The sequence below is a fragment of the Salvelinus namaycush genome, chromosome 12 (genome assembly GCF_016432855.1).
Source record: "Salvelinus namaycush isolate Seneca chromosome 12, SaNama_1.0, whole genome shotgun sequence".
NCBI classification, from domain to species: Eukaryota; Metazoa; Chordata; class Actinopteri; order Salmoniformes; family Salmonidae; genus Salvelinus; species Salvelinus namaycush.
Window position 1 is genome coordinate 46,793,608 of NC_052318.1, and position 27,513 is coordinate 46,821,120.

At 43.9% G+C, this 27,513-nt stretch overlaps 1 protein-coding gene across 1 annotated transcript in view; it reads right to left on the reverse strand.

Annotated features, from left to right (window-relative positions):
• Nucleotides 1-205: 205 nt before the first annotated feature.
• Nucleotides 206-27,513, reverse strand: part of LOC120057345 (bifunctional heparan sulfate N-deacetylase/N-sulfotransferase 1-like) — a 104,728-nt gene continuing 77,420 nt past the window's right edge. Inside the window, exons 4-16 of the mRNA XM_039005928.1 lie at nucleotides 25,925-26,416; nucleotides 15,915-16,002; nucleotides 15,439-15,593; nucleotides 15,033-15,218; nucleotides 13,651-13,779; nucleotides 13,237-13,419; nucleotides 11,942-12,038; nucleotides 5,919-6,042; nucleotides 5,113-5,287; nucleotides 4,627-4,797; nucleotides 4,187-4,296; nucleotides 3,531-3,633; nucleotides 206-2,855 (exon numbers count right to left, since the gene is read on the reverse strand). Coding sequence (XP_038861856.1) covers nucleotides 2,736-2,855; nucleotides 3,531-3,633; nucleotides 4,187-4,296; nucleotides 4,627-4,797; nucleotides 5,113-5,287; nucleotides 5,919-6,042; nucleotides 11,942-12,038; nucleotides 13,237-13,419; nucleotides 13,651-13,779; nucleotides 15,033-15,218; nucleotides 15,439-15,593; nucleotides 15,915-16,002; nucleotides 25,925-26,416 — 2,133 coding nt within the window. The 3' untranslated portion in view covers nucleotides 206-2,735. The remainder of the gene's footprint in view (nucleotides 2,856-3,530; nucleotides 3,634-4,186; nucleotides 4,297-4,626; nucleotides 4,798-5,112; nucleotides 5,288-5,918; nucleotides 6,043-11,941; nucleotides 12,039-13,236; nucleotides 13,420-13,650; nucleotides 13,780-15,032; nucleotides 15,219-15,438; nucleotides 15,594-15,914; nucleotides 16,003-25,924; nucleotides 26,417-27,513) is intronic.

Here is a 27,513-nt window from a genome sequence, read left to right on the forward strand (position 1 = left end):
AAATCCGTTTGGTGCGAAAATGCGCATATTTTCTTTATGATTTTTTATTATATTCGCATTAAAATCTGTCGCCAATTGGATGAAACCTCGTTTGTGTGCCACATTGTCTTACACAGCTTTTAGGGTGGGTCCCTGTCCTGCTCTTATCATATTACATACTCCAAAATATCGTCGTCAACTACATGAAAAATTAAAATGCATGACAAAAGTTTAAAAGACAGTGGTTTCTTTATTTGTAAATTAAAAATCAAAAATATTAGCTACAAACAATAAAAAAATATTAACAACAATTGGTTGATTGTACAGTCCAGATGATTATCATGTCCTTATAGTTAATGAATGATCACTACTCAATGTCCAACATTATCATACAGAGTGAAATTCACTGGGACTTCGGCTGAGTGAGTGGGGTAAAGAAGGAACTGCCCAGACATGGGAACTCGCTCGGCCCATCTCCTGACCGTAGTGTCTAGGCTCAAACAACACAACACCCTCCCTGATACTCTGAACCAGAACACTTGTACTTTATATTGCATTGTAAAATGGCTCAAAAGCAAAAGGAAATGACGAGACAAAGGATTTGTGAATATATTACAGCTCCTTGAACAAATTGAAATGAGAGCAGCATTTGTGTCACCACACAAGGTGCATGATTCAGTACCTTAAATACAATTAATCTAGAATGGACCCATAAGACCACACTTCTTTACAAGGGTCCAGGTAATACAAAATGCTAAATGGACCCTCGTATTCTGGAGCACTGCAAAATCCCTCACACAAACAAGGACTGTTCTCCTTAACAGGAAATTTGTACCAAAACCTTCTTCTTACATTGTGTTGAGAAATAAATATTGTGCTTCTAGGAGAGCATGGATTCAGAGTAGATCATGTATTTGTACATACCGGATTGTAATACAACAAAGAAACATTAACCTCCCAGATATGTTCATATTATTCGTATATGGATCCATAGCAACTGACAGGAGATAAAATGAAGTGAGTTTACATTCCTATAACCTTGACTAATAAACTGAGAAAAGAAAAGGCTCTCAATGTCTCCTGTATAGAACACCCCAGCTCCTCCAGAGGGTGGGATTAACCGTCTTGAATTTGCAGCTTCAAATCCAATTTCACCTCTTAATTTTCCCAAAGTCTTTGCAGAACACACCTGATTGGACACTATGAAGTGGGCTACGACTATAAGCTGCGTTGATGAATAATGTCCGAGGATGACATGGGACAGTGTGAACCTTTAAGAGCCATCCTACACGGAAGGATAAGGACCACTTCTTACAGGCCGCCAGTTACACTACCAACTGATCCAGTGGGCTTGGGTTCAAAGGGCATACTAAATCAACCACTGCAGAGCTAGAGATATGTTGCTGTGACCGACGCTCCTCTGGTGTTGGTTTGACCACAACATGTGGCAAAGCCATTCCAAGTGGAAGGGAAGACAGTGTTGTCTGTAACTGGAAACTAGGAGACAAGGGCTAGGGGTACCAGTATCCTTCCCCAGTGGAGCCGATCAAAAGATATCCTTGTATTCTGCACTCACCTATTGTACAGGCACAAAAGGAGTAACCAATCAGATGACAGAATGAATAGGGAAGTGATTAAGCTCTAGTCAGCTGAGTTGGGAAAGACCAGGAATCAACATCCTGCTCTATTAGCGGGAAATCAAGAGACGTGCTCGGTACAGTAACAAGTTGGATGGCGATGAGGATGCCCGTCTCCTTGGAGTGAAATTGCAATATCCACTTTAAGGCCTTTAAAACATGCAGCTACATTTTTCATGTCACATTTACGTTCAGTTTGTAGTGTACTCTACAGACATGGTAGGGTCCAGCTGTATTTAGGAATGGGTTTCAATATATCATTATTAAGGCAGTTACGACCAAGGACAACGTTCCACTGACCAATACAAAGCAAGCTGGTCTCATTTGGAATTGAAGGTCTTAAAGACCAAAAGGTGATTTGACTTGACTTGATAAAGGTCAAGTGTCAGTGTGGTCTGTGGGAGCAATTCATGGACTCCAGTTATGTTTTCAGATGAACACAGATTAAAAACATGGGACAGTTGAAAGGAACATACAATGCTCGAAAGACGCATCGTGCAACCATAACAGCTCGGAAAGAAATACAGACATCCAGCAGTATATGAGTGTTAATGATTAAAATATAAATTCAGAAATACTTTCAAATTAACATTCCACTCCGGCACTTGAATATCCATTATTGGCTAGTGTATTTTTCCATAACTGGCACAGAGAAACAAAGTCTTTCTCCGCCCTCTGCAAAGCGCACAGAGAGTGAGTGTGTCTGCCTGTCTGTGTGAGAGACCGAATAACAACATTGGTTCTCCTTGAGGAAATGATACATCTCTTTGATCCCTCCCTCCTCTCTTTTTGCCCCAGCGTTGCTGTGTGCATGTGCCCATGGTCAAGACGGGCACTTTGTCATTCTTTCTGAGAAAGAAATGCAACAATCCTAAACACAGTTCATGTCTCTCCTTCACCCCTGCCTCTTTTCCCTTCTGAGGCCCACACCCCAAACTGGGGTCGCTGGGGGCCACTGGGTTGAGTGGGCATGGAGGGCCTGCTGTGTCTCTCCTGCTTCCTCAGCTCCTGGTCACCCCGCGTGGCGCTGGCTGGCTGGAGCGGAGGGGAGAGTGCACCCCCTATGTGTGGGCAGGTTGGGGTGGCGTCTCTGTCCTTGTGTCCCCGGCCATGCTGAGGCTACCTGGTGTGGATCAGCTCCTCCCTGAGCCAGCTGGGCAGAGGCTGGCCCATCTTATAGAGCAGCTTGGACAGCTCTATGTTGTGGTCCCTGTAATGCTCCCTAAGGAAGGCGCGAGACTGCCACAGGATGAGAGAGAGAGAGGGGGAGAGAGAGAGTCAAATATAGGGCCATATAGTTACAAGAAAAATTTGAATAGACCAATACATCATTTATAGCTCCCACCCACAGTAGCTGCCCATTTAGGTGGTGCTCAAATTATATAAAAATATTCAATGTTATCATGAATATCTAACTTTTATGCACAGGGCACAATACCACATTACATATGATCTGTAGTTAACTTAGTGTGCAGAGATTTTTTGCCCAGATACTGAGCAACTCAGGCAGCGGGCACTGCAGCTCTGTGAGTCTCATGAGCCCTGCCATTCTGACTGCAGCAGAGAGAAAAATCACCCGCCATTACCCAGCTAATTACCGTCGAGGTGTCTGTGCCAAAACAGTCAAGGTAACTTCAAGGACCTGAGCTGTGCCCACTGCCCACCCTGCCCCCCTCACAACCCCTCTCTATGTCTGCTCATTAGACACTCTGCCCGATCTGGTGGCTTTCCAAACACAGCCTGAAAGGAGCGGAGTCTGTCACAGACAAGCAATGATAAAGCAGCACTGACTGTAGGAAATATATATTTTTTCTTCTATAAAATCTAAAAATACTTGCTTTTCAAGGTGACAAAAGTGAAATAAGTGTTGAATAATTTAATCCACTTCTCTTTAGTGAAAGGTTCATAACTTACATCTGTGTCCATGTCAGGGTATCTCCGTCCTTTACTCTTGCCCAAGCATTTGGTCTTCCCCCCATCTAACAACTGGCACCAGAACCCTTTTTTGGGATCAAACCTGGAACAGAGGAACACAGAACCATAAAACGGAGGAGGGCCAGTCAAAATGATGAAAATAAATTCCCAACCTAATCAAAAGGGAACATCCTGAACAGATGGTTTGCGGCTCTTCGTGTTTAGAGAAGAGACGCGGGACAAAACATATCCATTGTCTACAGAGGATGTGGCCGACAGATGTTGCTGTTTACAAGGATGGCTGAGTGATTATGTGGTCAAGCATCAGAGGCAGAAACAGAGATATATGGGGGGGCTGGAGACCAGGGGGAGGCAGAAGAAAGGGAATAGGTTGGCAGAGAGATGTCAAAGCGATGGTAATCCCTCCAGAAGGGAACATTCTGAAAATCACATCAAAGCTGTTCACAAAGCAAGCACCTCTGCTCTAAACAGGAAAGATAGGCTCCTGCAAACCACACCGGTGTCGGCCAGCTCAATGCATTAATACGCATAATGTTACATTTCACAACGGTTAGGGAAACAAAAGCCTTCATTTGCCATGTGTTGGCTCCAGCAAGTGGGTCTACAGTGTGTCGAAGCCCGAATAAGACACTCACGCTAGAATCTTGTGGTAGTTCAGTGTGTTTGTCAGCCCAAGGAACTTCTGGATCTTGTCCATCAAGGCAAAAGGCTCTGTTCTCAGCACCTGACCATCCAGAACCAGAATCTGAGGAACCAGTTACAACAGCACAGTAGGTCAGATAGACTAGGTGAGCGGTCTTAAATTCAACACCAACAACAGTCTACACACACACACACACACACACACACACACACACACACACACACACACACACACACACACACACACACACACACACACACACACACACACACACACACACACACACACACACACACACTGTACTAAACACGTTCATATAGTATATACAGACTGAATAAATGTTTGTTTCCATTTAACCACATGCTTATGCACAATCCCTGTAAACACACGAGTATAAACATGCACACCTGGGACCCAGATGACCAAACGTACCTGGCTGGGGTGGTAGTGGTTGAGCCAGCGGCCCAGATGGGTGGCGTACCAGCCCGGTACCAGACAGCGGTTCTGGAGCACCCGCAGCTTGATGGGGGCATTGCGGCCAGCAGTGATGACGTCATGGAAAGTATACTTCAGGGCGACTGAGTCACCATGGGCACGTTGGTGCTGGGGCAGAACAGACAGATATGACGTCACAGTCAGCCCACCTTGCCAGATTTCTCCAGAGTGCTGTGTCCTTGCAGAGGGCATTCCAACTCATTTCACACTCCTACAAACCGGTACATCACCTATTTCTATACCAGCATATTAGATACTTTATTTGCAAGCTCAAGGGAAATCAGCAATGCGGCTGACCTGGAAAAGGAGTGAAGCTACCCTGAAGCCACCCACAGCATTTCACCCAATTGCTATCCCTATAATAGAGTCTGGCGTTGGAAATGGAACGATGGGAAGTGTTTTTTCTCTGGGAGGGAGGCTCACCTGGTACCATGAGTAGGCCCTGTCTGCAGGGTTGATGAGGATGGTGATGATTTTGGCCTTGGGCAGGAGGGCGGCTGCACGGCGTGCAGCCACCTCCGAGTCAAAGTAGTTGGCGCTCTTCTCAAAGTAGAAGTCTGAGCTGGTGTTGGAGGGTAGGGGAAAGTACTCCATGTACCTGTTCCAGCGAGGACAAACAGACAGAGCAGTTTGAACCGGATTAGATGAATCGGTCACCAAAAGACAATTTGGTTACCACCATTTAAAGTACAACAACAACAATTGCCTGACAAAAAGGATCTAAGGATCAGAATGATTCAAGATAAACAATGTCATTCTTGTCCGTATAACAAATACCAACATCCTACGTAAACAGACTAGTTTAATGTTTCATCAATAACTACGAAAATGATGAAATGTTCTGGATAAAACATATGACTGCACCGGCATAAACCAGTCACTAGCTGAAAGAGACCAATTTTCCACAACCGAGCCCACCACACATTAATACAATGGTCTGCTTTCTGTTAATCAATGATTGAGCTCAGAGGGGGATGAACCAAAGCCTCTCCCTTTGAAGGATGAAACATTCCTCTAAAGCCAAAAATATTAACTGGAATATGTCTCAAAACAGTTGGTTTAATACACTATGAAAAGTATGGCGGGTTAACATTAGCGATTTCTCTTTCCATTCTAACATGCTGCCCCCAAAACCCAACCAGGAATGTTGGAAATGTCTTGGAGAAGAGGAATTAGTGCCAGAGTGGTGGTAATGAAAATGATAAAGTAGGACAAGGGAAGTCACATACCAGTCGATGCCTCTGTGGTAGTTGTGGCCATTGAAGAACTGGATCTCCTCAAAGGTCTCTTTGCTGGGGTAGTTACTGGTCAGATCAGGATGCATCCCCAGGAACAGATACAGGGCTGTGGTGCCTGCACAAAGACCAGCAGTTTTCATGAGTATTGCTGATACAAATATCCAATATAGATACTATTAGACGATTTAAATATATATGTTAGATATTAGACATAGTCCCTTCAGAAAGTATTCGCACCACTTCAGTTTTTCCAAATTTTGTTGTGTTACAAAGTGGGATAAAATATATTTCATTCTCATTTTTGGTCAACGATCGACACAAAACACTCTACAATGTCAAAGTGGGAGAAGAATTCTAACATGTATTAAAAATGAAAAATAAAACACTAATGTAGCTTGATTAGATTAGTATTCGATGTCGTGATTAGTATTCAATGTCGTCTTGGTAAGAAACTCCAGTGTATATTTGGCCTTGTGTTTTAGGTTATTGTCCTGCTGAAAGGTGAATTCATCTCCCCGTGTCTGTTAGAAAGCAGACTGAACCTGGTTTTCCTTTAGGATTTTGCCTAGTCTTTGCCGATAACAAGCATACCCACAAAATGATGCAGCCACCAACATTCTTGAAAACATGAGTGGCACTCCGATGTGTTTTTTGGGGGATTTTCCCAAACATAACTTTTCGTCCTGAATACAAAGGGTTAATTTACTTGACACATTTTTTACTTTAGTGCCTTGTTACAAACAGGATGCATGTTTTGGAATATTTTATTCTGTACAGGCTTCCTTCTTTCACCCATCTACCAATTGGTGCACTTCTTTACGAGGCATTGAAAAACCTCCTTGGTCTTTGTGGTTGAAATTCACTACTCGATTGAGGGACCTTACAGATAATTGTATGTGTGGGGTAGAGAGACTGGGTAGTCATTAAAAAAAAAAAAAAAAAAAAAAAAAATCAGGTTAACCACAATTATTGAACACAGAATGGGTCAATACAACTTATGTGATTTGTTAAGCACATTTTTCCTCCTGAACTTATTTAGGCTTGCTATGAAGGGGTTGAATACTTACTGACTCAAGAGATATCAGATTTTCATTTTTTTATTGATTTCCAAAAAGTTCTACAAACAAAATTCCACTTTGACATTATGGGGTATTGTGCGTAGATCAGTGACACAACATCTCAATTTAATACATTTTAAATTCAGGCTGTAACAAAATGTGGGGAAAAAATCAAGGGGGTGAATACTTTGAAGGAACTGTAAATGCCAGGGGTGTAAAGTACTTAAGTAAAAATACTTTAGAGTATTACTTAAGTCGTTTTTGAGGGTATCTGTACTTTACTTTTTATATTTTTGACAACTTTTACTTCATTACATTCCTAAAGAAAATAATGTACTTTTTACTCCATACATTTTCCCTGACACCCAAAATTACCCGTTACATTATGACAGGAAAATAGTCCAATTCATGCACTTATCAAAGAGAACATCCCTGGTCATCCCTACTGCCTCTGATCTGATGGACTCACTAAAAACAAATGCTTAGTTTGTAAATTATGTCTATCCGTCAATTAAAACATTTTAAAAAAATAATGCCGTCTGGTTTGCTTAATAAGGAATTTGAAATGGTTTATACTTTTACTTTTGACACTTAAGTATATTTAAAACCAAATCATTTTAGTCTTACTCAAGTAGTATTTTACTGGGTGACTTTCACTTTTACTCGAGTCATTTTCTATTAAGGTATGACAATTTTTCACTTTTCCCACCACTGGTAAATGCAAAAAAAATTGATATATTTCTGGTTCTTTACCACAGCTATTTACTACCCATCTGAAATGTGCTATAGCTTTAAATAGCAACAGGTCTAGCTAGAGGCTGAGAGCCCAAAACACTCTACTAAGTAAGAGATAAAGTGCCAGGTAAAGAGGAGTGGTGGATGTGAAGTTGACAGACAAGATGGCTGACGAGACTATAGTGAATGCTGGTGCAGTTTGGTAATTACAATGGTGAAATGTGTACATTTACTCTCAGACCCAACCCCCTAATCAGTTTTTATTGAAAAGATTAACATGGCCGTTTTACAGCAGTCTCAGGAGGGCTATCGCTCCCTTAAGACATCTTTAAGAAGTTTAATTAGGCTACGCACTAAACCTGAAATTCCCATTTAGTGGGAAGCAGTCAAGGTTACAATAAAACCCAATGACTGACTGCTTGCCTGCCTCTGTGGTGATCCTATAAATTAAATAAAGTGTGTGACACTCCGTAAATGACTGCCCAGATGCCAATTATCCATCCCTTCTCTCCTTGCTGTCAATAAACAGAGGTTCAAGGCTGTTCCATGCCAGGCAGAGAAGCGCTTGTCCTTCTGGTGCAGTGGATCTAGTACAGTTAGTCTACACACCACTAGGGTATGGCTATCTGAGACACAGTGCATTATCTATAACCCCCTAGCTTCACCTGGAACGAGCTCAGGTCACGTCTCTCTGGATGTACAGGTAACTGCCAAAATAAAGGAAACACTTGAGTAAATGAGGGATACAAAGTATGTTGAAAGCAGGTGATTCCACACAGGTGTGGTTCCTGAGTTAATTAAGCAACTAACATCCAATCATGCTTAAGGTCATGTATAAAAATGCCCGGTTGCCCATTATTTTGGCTATCATGGCTAGAAGATGTCTCAGTTACTTTGAAAGAGGGGTCTCAAAGGAGTATAGGGGGTTTAAATGGTGTTTGTGTCTCAGTCACCAGATCTCAACCCAATTTTAACACTTTTGGGAGATTCTGGAGCGGTGCCTGAGATGGCGTTTTCCACCACCATCAACAAAACACAAAATTATGGAATTTCTTGTGGAAGAATGGTGTCGCATCCCTGTAATAGAGTTCCAGACAATTGTAGAATCTATGCCAATGTGCATTGAAGCTGTTCAGGCGGCTCGTGGTGGCCCAACGCCCTATTAAGACACTATGTTGGTGTTTCCCTTATTTTGACAGTTACCTGTATGTTAAATGATGACCCCAGAGGAAATTGCTGCCACTATTTCAACGTCATTTCCTGTCATGGAACCTAAATGTGCATTTCCGCTCTACCTCTGAGGGATGACGAAGGCTTCTTATACATATTCACAAATTGGGAGAGGGAATTTCCACGTGGCGTTGACAAACATCAACAAATAGGGCACTGACAGCTGTCAGTGTAGCTAGCTAGCATGATTACCTTATCTAGATAGCTAGCCAGCCATTTTGCTAACCTTATCTGGAGCATGTAGTGACTTTTTGTGGTCAAAACCATTCTTCTTGGGGGGACGGGGGTAGCGGGTTTAGCAAAATGCCATCCTATCACGCAATTAAACCATGTATAAAATGGTCAGATATATATTTATAACAGACTAGCTAAAAAATAAGTAAACATTTATTTTCTTTCTCCAATGGATTTTGATAATTTAAAAAAAATGGTATAAAAAAAAGTGGAGGTGGCCAATAACGTTGGAATAACTTTGCAGCTGTTTCTAATTAACAAACAATGCCATGCTGGTGGCTGATAACAAAATAAAACCCAGCCCTGGACAAACCAGATGGGATGGTGTATCGCTGCAGAATGCTGTGGTAGCCATGCTGGTTAAGTGTGCCTTGAATTCTAAATAAATCACTGACAGTGTCACCAGCAAAGCACCCCGACACCATCATACCTTCCGCTCAATGCTTCACGGTGAGAACCACACATGCGGAGATCATCCGTTCAACGACTCTGCGTCTCACAAAGACACTGGTTGGAACCAAAAATCTCAAATTTGAAGCTGGTTGAGAGAATGCCTAGAGTGTGCAAAGCTTTCATCAAGGCAAAGGGTGGCTACATTGAATAATCTCAAATATATTTGGATTTGTTAAACCCTTTTTTGGTTACTACATGATTCCATGTGTTATTTCATAGTTTTGATGTTTTCACTATTATTATTCAATATAGAAAATAGTAAAAATAAAGAAAAACCCTTCAATGAGTAGGTGTGTCTAAACCATTGACTGGTAGTATACATACACATACATTTGAAGTCGGAAGTTTACACACACCTGACCCAAATAGATTTAAACTCAGTTTCACAATTACTGACATTTAATCCTAGTAAAAATTCCCTGTCTTAGGTCAGTTAGGATCACCACTTCATTTTAAGAATGTGAAATGTCAGAATAATAGTAGAGAGAATGATTTATTTCAGCTTTTATTTCTTTCAACACATTTCCAGTGGGTCTGAAGTTTACATACACGCATTTAGTGTTTGGTAGCATTGCCTTTAAATTGTTTAACTTGGGTCAAATGTTTCAGGTAGCCTTATACAAGCTACAATTTTGGCCCATTCCTCCTGACATAGCTGGTGTAACTGAGTCAGGTTCGTATGCCTCCTTGCTCGCACACACTTTTTCAGTTCTGCCAACAAATTTTCTATAGGATTGAGGTCAGGGCTTTGTGATGGCCACTCCAATACCTTGACTTTGTTGTCCTTAAGCCATTTTGCTACAACTTTGGAAGTATGCTTGGGGTCATTCTCCATTTGGAAGACCCATTTACAACCAAGCTTTAACTTCCTGACTGATGTCTTGAGATGTTGCTTCAATATATCTACATAATTTTCCTACCTCATGATGCCATCTATTTTGTGAAGTGCACCAGTCCCTCCTGCAGCAAAGCACCCCCACAACATGATGCTGCCACCCATGTGCCTCATGGTTGGGATGGTGTTCTTCGGCTTGTAAGCATCCCCCTTTTTCCTCCAAACATAACAATGGTCATTATGGCCAAACAGTTCTATTTTTGTTTCATCAGACCAGAGGACATTTCTCCAAAAAGTAAGATCGTTGTCCCCATGTGCAGTTGCAAACAGTAGTCTGTCTTTTTTATGGCGGTTTTGGAGCAGTGGCATCTTCCTTGCTGAGCGGCCTTTCAGGTTATGTCGATATAGGACTCGTTTTACTGTGGATATAGATACTTTTGTACCTGTTTCCTGCAGCATCTTCACAAGGTCCTTTGCTGTTGTTCTGGGATTAACTTTTCGCACCAAAGTACTTTCATCTCTAGGAGACAGAACGAGTCTCCTTCCTGAGCGGTATGACAGCTGCGTGGTCCCATGGTGTTTATACTTGTGTACTGTTGTTTGTACAGATGAACGTGGTACCTTCAGGCGTTTGGAAATTGCTCCCAAGGATGAACCAGACTTGTGGAGGTCTACAATTTTTTTCTGAGGTCTTGGCTGATTTCTTTTGATTTTCCCATGTCAAGCAAAGAGGCACTGAGTTTGAAGGTAGGCCTTGAAATACATCCACAGGTACACCTCCAATTGACTCAAATTACGTCAATTAGCCTATCAGAAGCTTCTAAAGCCATGACATAATTTTCTGGAATTTTCCAGGCTGTTTAAAGGCACAGTCAACTTAGTGTATGTAAACTTTTGATCCACTGTATTTTTTATTCAGTGAATTATAAGTGAAATAATCTGTCTGTAAACAATTGTTGGAAGAACTACTGGTGTCATGCACAAAGTAGATGTCCTAACCGACTTGTCAAAACTATAGTTTGTTAATTAACAAGAAATTTGTGGAGTGGTTGAAAAACGAGTGTATGTAAACTTCTGACTTCGAGTCATGTGTCCTCCGAAACATGACCCGCCAAATTGTGCTTCTTAACACCCGCCAGCTTAACCTGGAAGCCAGCCGCCCCAACGTGTCTGAGGAAACGCAGTTCAACTGACAATCGAAGTCAGCCTGCAGGCGCCCGGGCCCGCCACAAAGAGACACGAGAGGGCGACGAGCCAAGTAAAGCCCCCCCCCCCGCCAAACCCTCCTTTAACCCGGACGACGCTGGGTCAATTTTGCGCCGCTCTATGAGACTCCCGGTCACGGCCGGTTGTATCACAACCTGGGATCGAACCCAGGTCTGTAGTGGCGCCTTAGTCCGCTGCACCACTCGGGAGGCCTCATGAGATATTGTTTTTGTACAATATGATATCTGTTGTTTACTGCTCACCTGTCTTCTGTGGTCCAATGATGAGCAACTTCGGGAATCGGTCGCATGTCTTCTCTTTGGACCAAATGTCTTTGTGCCTTTTGTCCTCACAGGGGTCCTGTAGTGACAGAGTTAGTTCACCTGGAAGTTCAGTACAGTAAAACGGTAAGGTGCCTCAGGATAAGTTGCCATGGATGTGACTTGTACACGCGCACACACACACACACACACACACACACACACACACACACACACACACACACACACACACACACACACACACACACACACTTCAGGTTCCAGTATCATATCTAGCGGCAGTCTGTTTGTAATTAAAGTCCACCGCTGACTTGGCCAGGGGACTTCAGTGTTACGTGATTAAAGCCAGCCAAGAAAGCAGCGAGACCTTTGTGGGGAGTGAACAAACATGCAGCACAATGGTTACAGGCAACCGTATCCACCCTGTGGGACCAACGATGCCAATCGGAGGACGGGTACTTTCAATTCAGCTCAAATGAACCCAACCAGTCCAGTCCAACAGAGGTTTGGGGGAGCAGACTCAAACATTCGGTTACTGATTCACCCCTTGATCAATTATGCTTGTACAAGAAAGGACTAGGGAAGAAACCCGTAATCAGTATCAGGCAGGCTGTCTTTCCATTGTTTTTCCTGAGTGGTAAGTAGCCTTCAGTGTATCTGTGTGGAAAATAGTTCAGAGCAGCCCTGCAAGGCGAGCATCTTCATGTGCCTCAGGGTCAATCTGCATGTCAAGCTGACGCCAACTGCCTTCAATCTACCTGCCTCCTTCCCTTCGGTCCCCACTGACATCTGCCTGATGGGTAATGAGGTGACCAGGATATCACATTAATCCCAAGACACTTAACACAGCGCTGTGATGAAGAAGCCTTTGGACCCAGGCAGGCACAAGTTTGCTCCAAACTTCAAAGGGAGCCGGCCGGCTCACATTAACCTCTCCCCTTTGTGAGAACTCAATATTGACAGTCAGTGTGAGCAACTGCCAAGATGGCACTTGGACCTCTTAGGGAAGGAAACCTGTCTTCTTTCTGCGTTGATGGGAAACAGTGTGCTACTGTGGAAGCAGGAGCACCACAAAACCACAGTTCAAAGAGCCAGCCTCTCCTAGCCGTACCTACCAAAATAACATTTGCACTGTATGACGCAATGGAGACTGAGTCAAAAGGCAACATCTCTTCTAGCCTTCTCTTAAATGACAGCCTGGTTTATGATAGTCCCGAGTTCCAAACACCCAGTGACCCCACAGCTCTCATGGCCTCTCACACAAAAAAAACACACACCTGCCAGATGGGGTCTCTCTCCTCGGGGAAGATCTGGAAGTAGCGCTGGGCCAGCTGCACAGGCGCCAGGGTCTGCAGCCGCAGGTTGGTCCATGTCTGGACGAACTTCACCAGGTTCTTAAAAGTGTACAGACCCAGACGGTCGTTCCCGTAGTTGGACAGGTGGGTCATAAAGATGCTGATCTGTGAGGACGGAATGAAAAAAAAACAAAAAAAACAGAACGACATTCAGAGAAAAAAACCACGCAATGCACCGTCGTTTCCAACCACCCTGGCACAAAATGAATTTAAAAAAAAGTATAAATAAAATCAATTTAAAAAAAGGGTTTTCAAAGCAGCCGTAGAGAGATGAGCAGCACTATCCGTGATGGTGAAATGCAATCCTCTCCTGATGCTAGTGGTGTCTGGTCTCACCGGGTTGAGGAGCACCGTGAGGAAGAGCTCCCCTCCGTTGATGAGTTTGTCCAGCTCCTTGGGTCCTCCAGGGTACTCGTTGTAGAAGATGGTGTGAGTGAACAGGCCACACGTCTGCCTGGGCAGCACCTACAGTACATTAACACACACAATCAATATTACATAGCAACACATCTGCACAGTGGGGAGTGTACTAATAGAAGCAGACCCTGGTACCCAGTGAATAACTAATCAAATACACAAAAGTCCAAACATGGCCACTCGGTCAGAAATGCTTGACTCCACTCTTCCAGCTCAGGTGGTTCAATATCATTATCCCAATAAACTAGAGTGGTCACACTGTCATTGTGGAGAATGAAATATGACGTAGCTCAATTTAGTCTGTCAGCGAACCCAGTTCTCGATCCGAGCGCAAAGCCTCTGTCCTAACATAGTTAAAACACAACAGCCCACAATCGGTTGGCATCTGAGCACACAATCATGCTAGCACTGTCTGTTCAGCCGAGGTGCACGGTGTATCAAATCGGGCCCTGTCATAATAGCTAGCTGGGGCTGTGGGTAAAAATAGCAGCGAAAGCAGCAGTGAAATGCTTAGGGAGGGAAAGGACGGGAAGGCTGGATGTGCAGACTGAAGCTCCCAGGCTTTTCTCGCTCTCTCTGATTTTTGAAAACACAAGAGTGGCTAACGGTCCCACGCTAACGGGAGTCACAGACTGCTGATGAAGGGGTAAAGAGGGAGTGGAAGAGAGAAGAGGGAGAGAGAGAGAGAGAGAGAGAGAGAGAGAAAAAAATCTAGGTTTACTCCTCAGAGGGTCTCTGCCAACTACCCAGTGAATATTTCACAGGGACGTGTTGAGGTCGGAATTAACATCTCCGCGACATCATCGCCCTCCTCCAACCGACAATAAATAAATAACTGAAAACTGCTGGAGCTAGAAAAAGGGGCCTTCTGACAGAGATAAAAAAAAAAAAAAAAAAATCCTAAACACATTGTGTATAAAGAAAATACAAATGTCTTTCAGCTTTAAAATGTATGAGACATCTGAGCGTAAATATCTTACCCAGGCAAGCTGTTGTTTATGCCCATGCCAAGCATATGGACATAAAATTACACTTCGTAGAGATACTGTAAATAAATTGGCATTGACAGCGATATTACATTCGTCTGAAAATGACAATGTTCTCGTCACATCACAAGCCAAGCAGTTGTCTTTGTTGATTCTGGCAGGGCTGTCATCGACGGTGAGATTGTCATGTTGAGCGAGCTTAACATAGCAATCATAGCAGATCATTTCAAGAACAGCTAGTTTATACATAGAACCTAGTGTGTGTGTGTGAGAGAGAGAGCATGACGATAGGGGGTGATTGGGCCGAGTCCTTACACTGATGCCACTGTGGTAGAAGCCTCGTCTGAAGCGGGCAGGTTTGAGGTGGGGGTACTCCTCCGTGCTGGTCACCTTGATACCCCACACCTTCTTCCAAGCGTCGTACAGCTGGACGTGGACGGGGTACACCCCAGAGTGGTGGGGAGCCACCGCGTAGCCCATGTTGGTGGGGATGCCATGCTCCTGGGAAGAGACAACCGGTTGATTCAACACGTTAGGATTTAATTCACCGTGCTATTTTTCTACCTTTTTAAAAAATCAACCGTAATGCTAACATTCAAACAGAAATGCTTTTTTTAACACACCACCTAGTATGACGTCTCCTAGTATCAATATAACAAAACCCTCAGTGTGTAGAATATGTAGAGTGTGTGTAAAGACCGCAGAGGCCACCCCAATCTACCTGCGCAAACCTCCTGTTGAGCAGCATCTGTTCGGCCAGCACGGATTGGTTGTGGAAAAGGTGGGGCTGCATGTGGCTCCACATGTGGGGGAACCACCAGAACTCTTTCCCATAGGAGAGGAGCAGGTCATCCCCCAGGTCCTCCTCGTCCGTACCTGGAGCATAGAGACAGAGGGAGACTGGGGGTTTAGTCTAGTCTACACATACGCAGACATAGGTGTGTGACGGTGTTGAAAACCTAGCTATTAGCGCTGTGAAAATCTGAAGTTCATTCATTAATAAGCATAAAAATGTGTGTATTTTTTTGTTGTTGATATTTGATCTATGCATTTTCATGGTGATGTACCTCACGATCAATGGTATTCTCTGGAACATGCAAGACTTGGATTGTCTGTCATGAAACATTCTATTATAAGCTCTGCCCTGGGTTCGCCTATACAGTCATACAGTGGGTAACCAACTGCCTGTCCACTCACCAGTATGGAAGAACTTCCCAGAGAAGCCCAGGTTGAAGGTGAAGTTGGGGACGAAGGTTCGGAGGTCATTCTGGGTCTCCAGTAGGGCCTGGACAGAGGGGACATGGATAACTGTTAGGAGTCATTCACATGCATTACATAAATTTAATACACTACCGTTCAAACGTTTGGGGTCAATTAGAAATGTCCTTGCTTTTGAAAGAAAAGCACATATTTTGTCCATTAAAATAACATCAAATTGATCAGAAATACAGTGTAGATATTGTTAATGTTGTAAATTACTATTGTAGCTCGAAACGGCTGATTCTTTATGGAATATCTACATAGGCGTACAGAGGCCCATTATCAGCAACCATCACTCCTGTGTTCCAATGGCATGTTGTGTTAGCTAATCCAAGTTTATCATTTTAAAAGGCTAATTGATCATTAGAAAACCTTTTAGCAATTATGTTAGAACAGCTGACAACTGCTGTGCTGATTAAAGAAGCCATAAAACTAGCCTTCTTTAGACTAGTTGAGTATCTGGAGCATCAGCATTTGTGGGTTCGATTACAGGCTCAAAACGGCCAGAAACAAAGTACTTCCTTCTGAAACTCGTCAGTCTATTCTTGTTCTGAGAAATGAAGGCTATTCCTTGCGAGAAATTGCCAAGAAACTGAAGATCTCGTTGATCTTCATTGTAAAGGGTTTAAACACTGTTTTCCATGCTTGTTCAATGAACCATAAACAATTAATGAACATGCACCTGTGGAACGGTCGTTAAGACACCAACAGCTTACAGATGGTAGGCAATTAAGGTCAGTTATGAAAACTTAGGACACTAAAGAGGCCTTTCTACGGACTCTGAAAAACACCCAAATAATGATGCCCAGGGTCCCTGCGTGAACGTGCCTTAGGCATGTTGCAAGTAGGCATGAGGACTGCAGATGTGGCCAAAGGCAATAAATTGCAATGTCCGTACTGTGAGACAGCGCTACAGGGAGACAGGACAGACAGCTGATCGTCCTCGCAGTGGCAGACCACGTGTAACAACACCTGCACAGGATCGGTACATCCGAACATCACACCTGCGGGACAGGTACAGGAGCAACAACAACTGCTCGAATTACACCAGGAACGCACAATCCCTCCATCAGTGCTCAGACTGTCCGCAATAGGCTGCGAGAGGCTGGACTGAGGGCTTGTAGGCCTGTTGTAAGGCAGGTCCTCACCAGACATCACCGGCAACAACGTCGCCTATGGGCACAAATCCACCGTCGTTGGACCAGACAGGACTTGCAAAAAGTGCTCTTCACTGACGAGTCGCGGTTTTGTCTCACCAGGTGTGATGGTCGGATTCGCGTTTATCGTCGAAGGAATCAGCGTTACACTGAGGCCTGTACTCTGGAGCGGGATTGATTTGGAGGTGGAGGGTCCGTCATGGTCTGGGGCGGTGTGCCACAGCATCATCGGACTGAGCTTGTTGTCATTGGTGGCAATCTCAACGCTGTGCGTTACAGGGAAGACATCCTCCTCCCTCATGTGGTACCCTTCCTGCAGGCTCTTCCTGACATGACCCCCCAGCACAATGCCACCAGCATTCTGTGTGTGATTTCCTGCAAGACAGGAATGTCAGTGTTCTGCCATGGCCAGCGAAGAGTGGGGTAACATCTCACAGCAAGAACTGGCAAATCTGGTGCAGTCCACAAGGAGGAGATGCACTGCAGCACTTAATGCAGCTGGTGACCACACCAAATACTGACTTACTTTTGATTTTGACCCCCCCTTTGTTCAGGGACATAACAATTTATGTTAGTCACATGTCTGTGGAACTTGTTCAGTTTGTCTCAGTTGTTTAATCTTATGTTCATACAAATATTTACAATTGTTAAGTTTGCTGAAATAAACGCAGTTGACAGTGAGAGGACGTTTCTTTTTTTTGCTGAGTTTACACACACACACACACACACACACACACACACACACACACACACACACACACACACACACACACACACACACACACACACACACACACACACACACACAAAATCAAAGTATTCAGACCCCTTGACTTTATCCACATTTTGTTACGTTACAGCCTTATTCCAAAATGGTTTAAATATGTTTTTTCCTCATCAATCTACACACAATACCCCATCATGACAAAAACAGTTTTTTCGACATTTTTGCAGGGAGGTGACCAAGAACCCAATGGTCACTGACAGAGCTCCAGAGTTCCTCTGTGGAGATGGGAGAACATTCCAGAAGGACAACCATCTCTGCAGCACTCCACCAATCAGGTCTTTATGGTAGAGTGGATAGACGGAAGCCACTCCTCAGTAAAAAGCACATGACAGCCCACTTGGAGTTTGCCAAATGGCACCTAAAGGACTTAGACCATGAGAAACAATATTCTCTGGTTTCATGAAACCAAGATTGAACTCTTTAGCCTGAATGCCAAGCGTCACATCTGGAGGAAACATGGCACCATCCCTACGGTGAAGCATGCTGGTGGCAGAATCACGCTGTGGGGATGTTTTTCAGCGGCAGGGGCTGGGAGACTAGTCAGGATCGAGGGAAATATGAACGGAGCAAAGTACAGAGAGATCCTTGATGAAAACCTGCTTCAGAGCACTCAGGACCTCAGACTGGGGTGAAGGTTCACCTTCCAACAGGACAACGATCCTAAGCACACAGCCAAGACAACGCAGGATTGGCTTCGGGACAAGTCTCTGAATATCCTTGAGTGGACCAGCCAGAGCCCGGACTTGAACATCTCTGGAGAGACCTGAAAGTAGCTGTGCAGCGACGCTCCCCATCCACCCTGACAGAGCTTGAGAGGATCTGCAGAGAAGAATGGGAGAAACTCCCCAAATACAGGTGTGCCAAGTAGCGTCATACGGTACCTAAGAAGACGAGGCCGTAATTGCTGCCAAAGGTGCTTCAACAAAGTACTGAGTAAAGGGTCTGAACACTTATGTAAATGTGTCATTTCAGATTTTGCTTTGTCATTATGGGGTATTGTGTGTAGATTGATGATGGAAAAGACAACTTAATCCATTTTAGAATAAGCCCGTAACGTAAAAAATAATAATAAATACTTCCCGAATGCACTGTACGTGAACTATTTTCGATGTTTACTGGACAGAGAGAGAGAGAGAGAGGGGGGGTGAAAGGTAGGAGAGAGATCTGAAAGAGCCTTTGCGCTACATCTTCCATGTGCCTTAGATCACTACGCCACCACATACGCATTCTTTATCCGTTACTCCAAGACGCACTGTAGTTAGCGGCAGTGTTTCAGTCCACACATTTCCCCCCGGCACAGACAGACAAATGCACTCTCCCCCCCTCTCTGACAAGCACACACTGATGTCAGTTGTTTATTGTGCCTCCAGCAACTTAGCGTCTGTCTCGTCATCCCTCTATACTTCATTACCCCGTCCACATTCACTTTGCATCTGGGTAAATGTTTTTTTTTTTAGGTTTAGCCCCTCTCTGCCACAGCTCAATCAAAGCCTGATTCATATTTAACACTGTGGTGGCAGACAAGACGACACTGCTTTGATTGTGTTTGTGTTTCATTCCCTCAATTCCCCCCCTTCACGGAAGAACAGTCCATTGCACCGGAATGGGCCTCTCAGAAGAAGAATACGAGAGATAAACAACACAAACGATGCAAAGCTGCGTCTGTATCAAATATTCATGCTGTAGGGCCCGGTCTGCGGACGTCCCTTGAACAGTGACTCATCACGAAGCAAAGCCGAAGATAGTGGCTGAGCTTCACACCCTGCTGCTGCGGCAGGGAGGGGGTGTTAAAAGGCCTGGACGGCTAGAAAGACTGGATGGACAAAGGATGTCCTCGGGGTTGGAGGGAGAGAGAAAAAGATGTAGACAAACACTGGAGGGCGGTTCATGACCTTTAGTTTGAAATAAGTGTTTGACTGAGGAGGAGGCTGTATGGGATTCCAGTCTCACGGAGTCTTATTCTACTTTCAAAAGAGACATTGGATGGCAATACAATAAAATATATTCTGTTCCACTCAGTTGCATTCTGATCCTTCTCTGGCTGTGAAGGGGATATACAGTGACAGCGTGAGGGAGAGACAACCATGGCAGTCAGGCCAGCTGTGTCCCCCTGTCCTGTGTCCTCAAGACGCCCCCCCCCCCCCCCCCCCCCCGGGGACATGTTGGTGGCTGCCCCTGTGCCCCTCGGTCACTGCCACATCTGCACAACTCTGGCATGGGCTCACTCACACATGGTAAAGTCACCTGGCTGTCTCACTGTCTGTGTCCCTCCAAGGTCAGCTCTGCCTCTGGTGTCGACATCTGAATGACTCACTGCTTATTATAGTTAAGTGTTTTTTATACATTTATTTTTATTCGAAATTCAGTTTAGCTTCAGTTGGTTTTCAGACCCGATTTGCTCGTTTTCATTTAGTTTAAGTTTTCTAAAAAAACATTTCTGTTTTTATATTATTTAGTTTCAGTTTTAGTTTCAGGGTTCGGGACAGAAAGGACGCGTGGGAGGCTAGGAGCCATTTGGTTTGTATAGTTTGTGTTTTTTGGGATGTCACGTCTTGCCACTATGGGGCGGTAATACATAAGGTGATGGGTCAGGTAATAGGTTTAAATTATAAAGTCAATATCAACGTGACTTGAATTTAAAAGGAATAGCGCCTAGACTGGTGCAAGGGATGTGGTAGACTGAAACTCTTGCCTATGTTCACACCAATCCAATGCTTTAACTTTAGTAGTACATGTCAGAAGAATCAATAACTGTGACCTTTATCTGACAAAGTTCTCAAAGTAATCCTCTACGGGGCTTTGCTGTTATCGACCGACCACTGGAGGTTCACGGTTTGCTATTGCTTAAACACTGCGCTCACCCTTTGGCTAGGTCATCTACCTAGCGGATTTCTTCCCTTTTAGCTAGCTTGTGATGCACAAGCAAGGTCCATTTCAAACCTCACCATTTCCTGGCAGCATTTACCAGCCAGATTCAGTGGCTTGAATCCCCTCCAAAAGCATGAAAACCCCATGAATGTTTGGCACACAGTTTAGGAAAAAAATAAACTAAAAACTGACATAATTCATGATGGTTTTTATTTTAGTTTGTTTTGGAGTCAAAGATAGTTTCAGTATAGTTCGTTTTTAGTTTGTTAATTCTTTTATTTCAGTTTACTAAATCGTTTTTTTATGACTAGTTGTTGTCTTAGTTTACTATAATAACCTTGGCACTATCACACAGTAAAGCTCTCTGGGAATATGTATGCCAGCAATAGAATAGGGCAGATTGATATGCAACAGATTAGTGACTAGCAGAGGTGTGGACTCGAGTCACATGACTTAGACTGGAGTCTGACTCGAGACACACATTTCATTACTTGAAACTCGAGTTGATAGAAAAAAGAAATAAAACTTTAATCTGACCAGGTTTAATAACGTTTTGTAACTCATTTTGTGGCACAGAGTCTCCGTGGATTAGGGTAATGTGGGGTAACAAGCTCCCCCCACCTGAGAACAATGTCCAATTGCTGGCACAGTTTGGTATGTGGATGATGGTCAGGCTTAGGCCAACAAACTATGAAGGGAAATAAGTGGCTACAGTTTACACTTATTTCATGAAAATGTTTTTAGAAAATGGGCATTTTCCCCAAGTACCGGGGTAACTGCGTCTTGAATGTTGACCAATGACCAGTCATGCAAAGGCGGGCACACATTAGTGACCAGAAAGCGCTTGTTACATTAATATTATCTATATAAAGTACCATTTAGCAATCTGCTACGGACGCATCTTTGCCACAACAATAGGCAACCAGGTGATTTCATTGATCATTTTCATATTTCAGATCGGTCTAGTTTGGGTGGGTTATAACTCTATACCTCAGTGGTGGGACTGGCTATATGTCTAAAGATGGGTGTAACATCGCACTACCTTCAATACTGATGGGCTGTTACGGTGACCGTATTACCGTCACACTGTCAGTCACTAGTCATGACCGCAGTTCAATTCCACGTGACCGTTTAGTCACGGTAACTAGGCTTCTCCAACCTCTGATGCTGCTGATGGTCAACATCCTGCTGACGGTCTATATTTCTCAACTTTCCTAATATTAAGCACACTGCTGATCTTTACAACAGGAGTATAGCCTACCTGGCTGGCATGAAAATGAACCATGAGAAAAACGTTCTCCATTCGCTATTTAAGTGCATAGATGACATGTATTTTTCCCCTGCCCATGTTCCGAGACAGGTGCATGATACTGGTCCATTTTAAATCAAAACTAATTTCTAAAATATATTATGTGGTATATATAAAGACAAGATTACATTAAGAATAGTCTGATGGGTGACAATATTAGCCTTTCACTATTGAATGATGCCCAGCTTGTGTGCAGTAAGGCAAGAAACAGTGCAGGCCTTTTGCGACTTTTTCAAATTAAAGTCACACACCTCATGTAGCCGAGCCCATAGGCCTATATGTTTTGATAAGGTTTGTATCACAACTAAAGTGGCCAAATAATTTTAAGAAGTTAAGCACATTAATCCACTTTACAACCAATGTCGAGCTTAACTGGCATACATAGGCGGCGCATGAGTTGCAAGTTTGAAGACACGTTTGAGGTCACTTTTAAGAATGGTGTTTTCCCACTACTGGATTGCATTTTGGAACATTCACGCTTATAGCCTACGGCCGTGTGCGCATTGCTAGAAATAGCTTAATAGTTTATCAACATTTTAAGCTTAATGTTCTGATTTGTTGCATCAGCCCCATTGCTTTAAAAAAAAATGTGACGTGAGTGGTTGTATTCATTTGGGATCTATCGCATCCCACAACTGTCCCAGAGTAGGTTTGGAATATTTCTTTCTCGCAATAGAATAGGTCAACCTTTGTACTATGGGGGATAGTAGATTGACATAGGCTAGTGCTTTTGCTGTTCGTTAGGCCGACTCATCTTGTTGGCTGACGAAAAGTAAATGTGGACAGTTCTAACATCTTCAATTAATTCAATAAGGACGAGCGCAGTTGCGTTCCCGATGCGTCTGTCTTCACTTGTAGCCTACGTCGGAGCTGAGATGCCTGTGAGAAGGACCCGATCACGTGACGTGCATTGGCTAATAATAATTGCGATATCTGAGAGAGCCATGTGAGTGAAAGGTTTTTCGGGGCACGGCGATTGGCAGCCGGGAGAATGGAATTTTAATTATTATATTCAGACCAAGAGCACAACGGCCGCAAAAGGCATGGATGTTTTTAGGGGGCATTACGGCTACACAAGGGGGAGGCCACCGGGAAATTCGAGGCATAATCAAGAGCTTGTCAAATTGTGAACGAGAGACTGATGAAGTGTGTGCAGCTTGTGCAAGAAACAAAGCAGAGCGCATGCCTTTTAGGGAACTCTTTTCTAATTATCATTGTAGACGCATCATGCAGCCTTAGAATGAATAAAAAAATCTAAACATATAGCCCAACGTTTGTATCACAACTAAAGTTGCATAAATAACTCAAAATAAAACATATAGGGGGACCTGTTTCTTCGTTAACCGCTGAACACAATAGCCGCGCGCGCACACTTCCTCAGAAATCGTTCAGAGAAAATATCCTTTCCATTTTATTCCGCTATGTTCAATTGTATTCTTCAAATTACAAAACAATATAAAACAATGCCACGGAATTCTAAGCAAATATTGTCTGCTAAATTAGCTAGTGTAGCCAACAGCCATATGGCATAGCCAGATCAGGGTCTAACATAAGGACACTCATAGTAAGGTATTATGTTCTTCTGAAATAACTACATTTTCTTCATAACATGTTTCTTTGGACCTGTCTAAAATAAATAAACGGATTTACTGTGATGGCGTAGGCTATATTAATTGGATTTACTAGACGTTTTCAAATGTAGATGTTCCAAAAGTCTTCATCAGTGGCTTGAAGGCTATGCGTGTGAAGAAAGGAGATGTTAAAGCTGTTTATGTTAATTAGCGGTCAATTACCGTGAGACCGCAGTTATTTGCTTGACAATCACCGGTTGATTACAATTTCCTGACACCCACAGCCCTAGATAACATAATCTGGCTAATTAATAATGATATTTGTACAGAAGAAAAGGTCTACAGACAGATCATGCTCTCCATCCGATCCCGTAACTTCAGCTGCATACAGGTCCGTATGATTCTGCTTGCTCTGGACTCCAGATAAGTGAGAATGTGACATGAAATCCCTAGTTGATATTGACTGCTAACATGAATGACTTTCAACAAAAAAATGCAGGTGTAAAAACAATCTATTTCTGTATCTTCCATTTTGAAAATGCATTACCATTTATGGCTATAATGACAGGTTACAGAGCATTTGGAAAGTATTCAGACCCCTTGACGTTACAGCCTTATTCCAAAATGGATTAAATCTTTCTGTCATCAATCTACACACAATACCCCATAATGACAAAGTGAAAACAGATTGACATTTTTACAAATGTATTACAAAAAAATATCACATTTACATAAGTATTCAGACCCTTTACTTAGTACTTTGTTGAAGCACCTTTAGCAGCGATTACAGCCTCGAGTCTTCTTGGGTATGATGCTTCAAGCTTGGCACACCTGTTTTTGGGGAAGTTTCTCCCCATTCTTCTCTGCAGATCCTCTCAAGCTCTGTCAGGTTGGATGGGTAGCGTTGCTGCACAGCTACTTTCAAGTCTCTCCAGAGAGGTTAGATCGAGCTCAAGACCGGGCTCTGGCTGGTCCACTCAAGAACATTCAGAGACTTGTCCCGAAGCCACTCCTGCGTTGTCTTGGCTGTGCGCTTAGAGTCGTTGTCCTGTTGGAAGCTGAACCTTCACCCCAGTCTGAGGTCACAATAATGGAGGCCACAGTGTTCTTGGGGACCTTCCCCATTTCTGTGCCTCGACACAATCCTGTCTCGGAGCTCTACAGACAATTCGTTTGACCTCATGGCTTGGTTTTTTCTCTGACGTGCACTGTCAACTGTGGGACCTTATATAGACAGGTGTGTGCCTTTCCAAATCATGTCCAATCAACTGAATTTACCACAGGTGGACTCCAATCAGGTTGTAGAAACACCTCAAGGATCATCAATGGAAACAGGGTGCACCTAAGCTCAATTTCGAGTCTCATAGCAAAGGGTCTGAATACTTGTGTAAATTGGGTATTTCTGATTTATTTATTTTGAAATAATTTTAGAATAAGGCTGTAACGTAACAAAATGTGGAAAAAGTCAAGGGGTCTGAATACTTTCCGAAGGCACTGTACATTGCGCAGCGATTGTGCGCGCGTGTTCGCACTGTGCCCGATTGCATGTGCACGCACATGGGTCGCAAGCTTTGAACCACTCCTTTTTGGGGGTCGAGGGTCAAAAAGTTTGAAAACCACTGAGCTAGCGAAGAAATTGCTGATTTGCTGTACAGGTATAGGATCTGGTGCAGCGCAAAATACAAATTGTAGGGCGAGAGGATTGCCATAAATTAATATGCAGTTCCAAAACGTTTGGGGTGATCAAGCATATGAACCATTTACTTACCAGCAATGGGGCTTCAAGCAACAATTACTAGCATAGATTTACTAGTCTTTGCATGTCAAAATTGCTTGAAATTGATCATTTACATATGAAGCTCGCATTTGGAATTTCTATGTGTTATTACATAATCAAAATGTGTTGCAGACAAAATAATGAAAAGGGCCATCTGGTAGCCTCAAACAGAAACATTTGTCATTGCCTGTACAGCTTTTTTCATTTTTAACTTGACTTATGACTCGTCACGCTCTTAGAATGCACGACTTGGACTTGACACGAGACTCGACCCGTTCTACTTGGGACTCGGACCTTGTGACTTGAGACTTGCGACTCGAACAATAGTGACTTGGTCACACCTCTGGTGATTAGCCTACTTACTGAACTAAACGTAAATATATATAGTCATATCACGCACAGAAACACACTGACACGAGTAAACGCACTTCACAAACAAAACCCCCTTTACAAAGACCAATACACTGCAGACGCTTACCTTGACGTCTGAAACCTTCATGCGGGTGCCCTCCTTGCCCACGAAGATGTCGTCGATGTCCACCAGCAGGTAGCGATCTAGAGCCAGAGACAGCCTCTTGCCCGTCAGGAAGGCCACAGCGTCCACAAACACCAGCTTGTGCAGCCAGAAGTTGAGGTTGTTGCCAAAGAGCACCCGCTGGATGCCGTCGTGGAGACCCAGGTCCTGGACCACAGAGGCATGGAGGGGGCCGCCCACCCCCACCCCCGCCCCGGATGGGCCCAGGTCAGGCACCCGGGTCCTGGCTAGGAGAACAGGCTCGTAGGTGGAGTGGTTGGACTGGAAGACGGTCCAGTCGTCCCCGGGTAGGGGGCCTCGCTCCACCTCCCGGGCCTTAGTGATGAGGAGCAGGGGGGACTTGGGGTTGACGCTGCAGTCCCTCAGGCCCAGGTTTGAATGGAGGAAGAGAGGGAAGCCCTTCAACTGGGCACTGAGCAGGCTGTTCTCATTGGCCTGGGAGAGAAGAGAGGGGAGAGATGGAGCCAGGTCACAGCGGGCATTTCAGTTAACAGTTAATTTCCTCCACAACTCGGTGGCCTCAATTCTCTTCCAATGCTGAAAACATTTACCAAAGAGTTACGGGCTCTGGCCATGTGTGGGTTGCGCAAATCTCTGTGTGCATTTGTGCAGGAGCGAAAGAAAAATGTAGGTGAACCCTCTGCCCCTTATTTGTTCATTTACATTCTGAGCAGGAGCCCCATAAAGCTTGTATCGATTGGTGATAAACAGCATTTGGTAATTCGACACAATCACAGCCATAGACAGTCCGTGTCTGCCAGACTCAAATCCAGACTAGCAAATCATCATTCAGTGGCTTAGAAGATGCTGCTCTATTCTCAGAGCCACTGGCAATATCTGACTTTGGAAAATATGATTTACTATCCATCTATCTGGCTGGATATTGACTTAAGGAATTCAACATCATGCAATATATGCCTCTAGCTAGTAGCCACCCTTTACACAAGAGCCCCTCAGTCAGATCCAGAGACTTGGGTGGTTATCACCTATTAGGCTTAGCTTTCAGTGCATCATGGCCAGTGGTGGGAAAAGTACCCAAATTGTCAAACTTGAGTAAAGTAGTAAAGTACAGACACCCCAAAAAACAACTTAAGTAGTACTTCAAAGTATTTTTTTTATTTACTTAAGTACTTTACACCACTGGTCATGGCAACATGGCTACTAGCCCAGGGACACTACGGGGTTGATTGGCCAAACGCCCACAGCAAGAAAAGGAGGCAGTTCTTAATATAGCCTGGGTGAATTATGAGGAGACTGACTCTAGTGCTAGTTTAGAAGGGGAGGATGTATTCCAATTACACAGCAACAACATGGATATAGGATTAAGCTCAAGGACTAATGGGGAGGACGAGAGGGGCTTAAAGCAGCCTCTATCACTGCCTGGGTGTAATTAAAAGTGAGGGTGCTGGTTAGCAAATGGGCCGAGCTGGCGTTTCAGGTTGTGAAAACCCTGCTCTAGTGCTTGGACTTCACCCTGTCTGTCAGCTCTGGGACCAGGCTGGGCGAGGCCACTTAGTCCCAGTGTTGTGGTA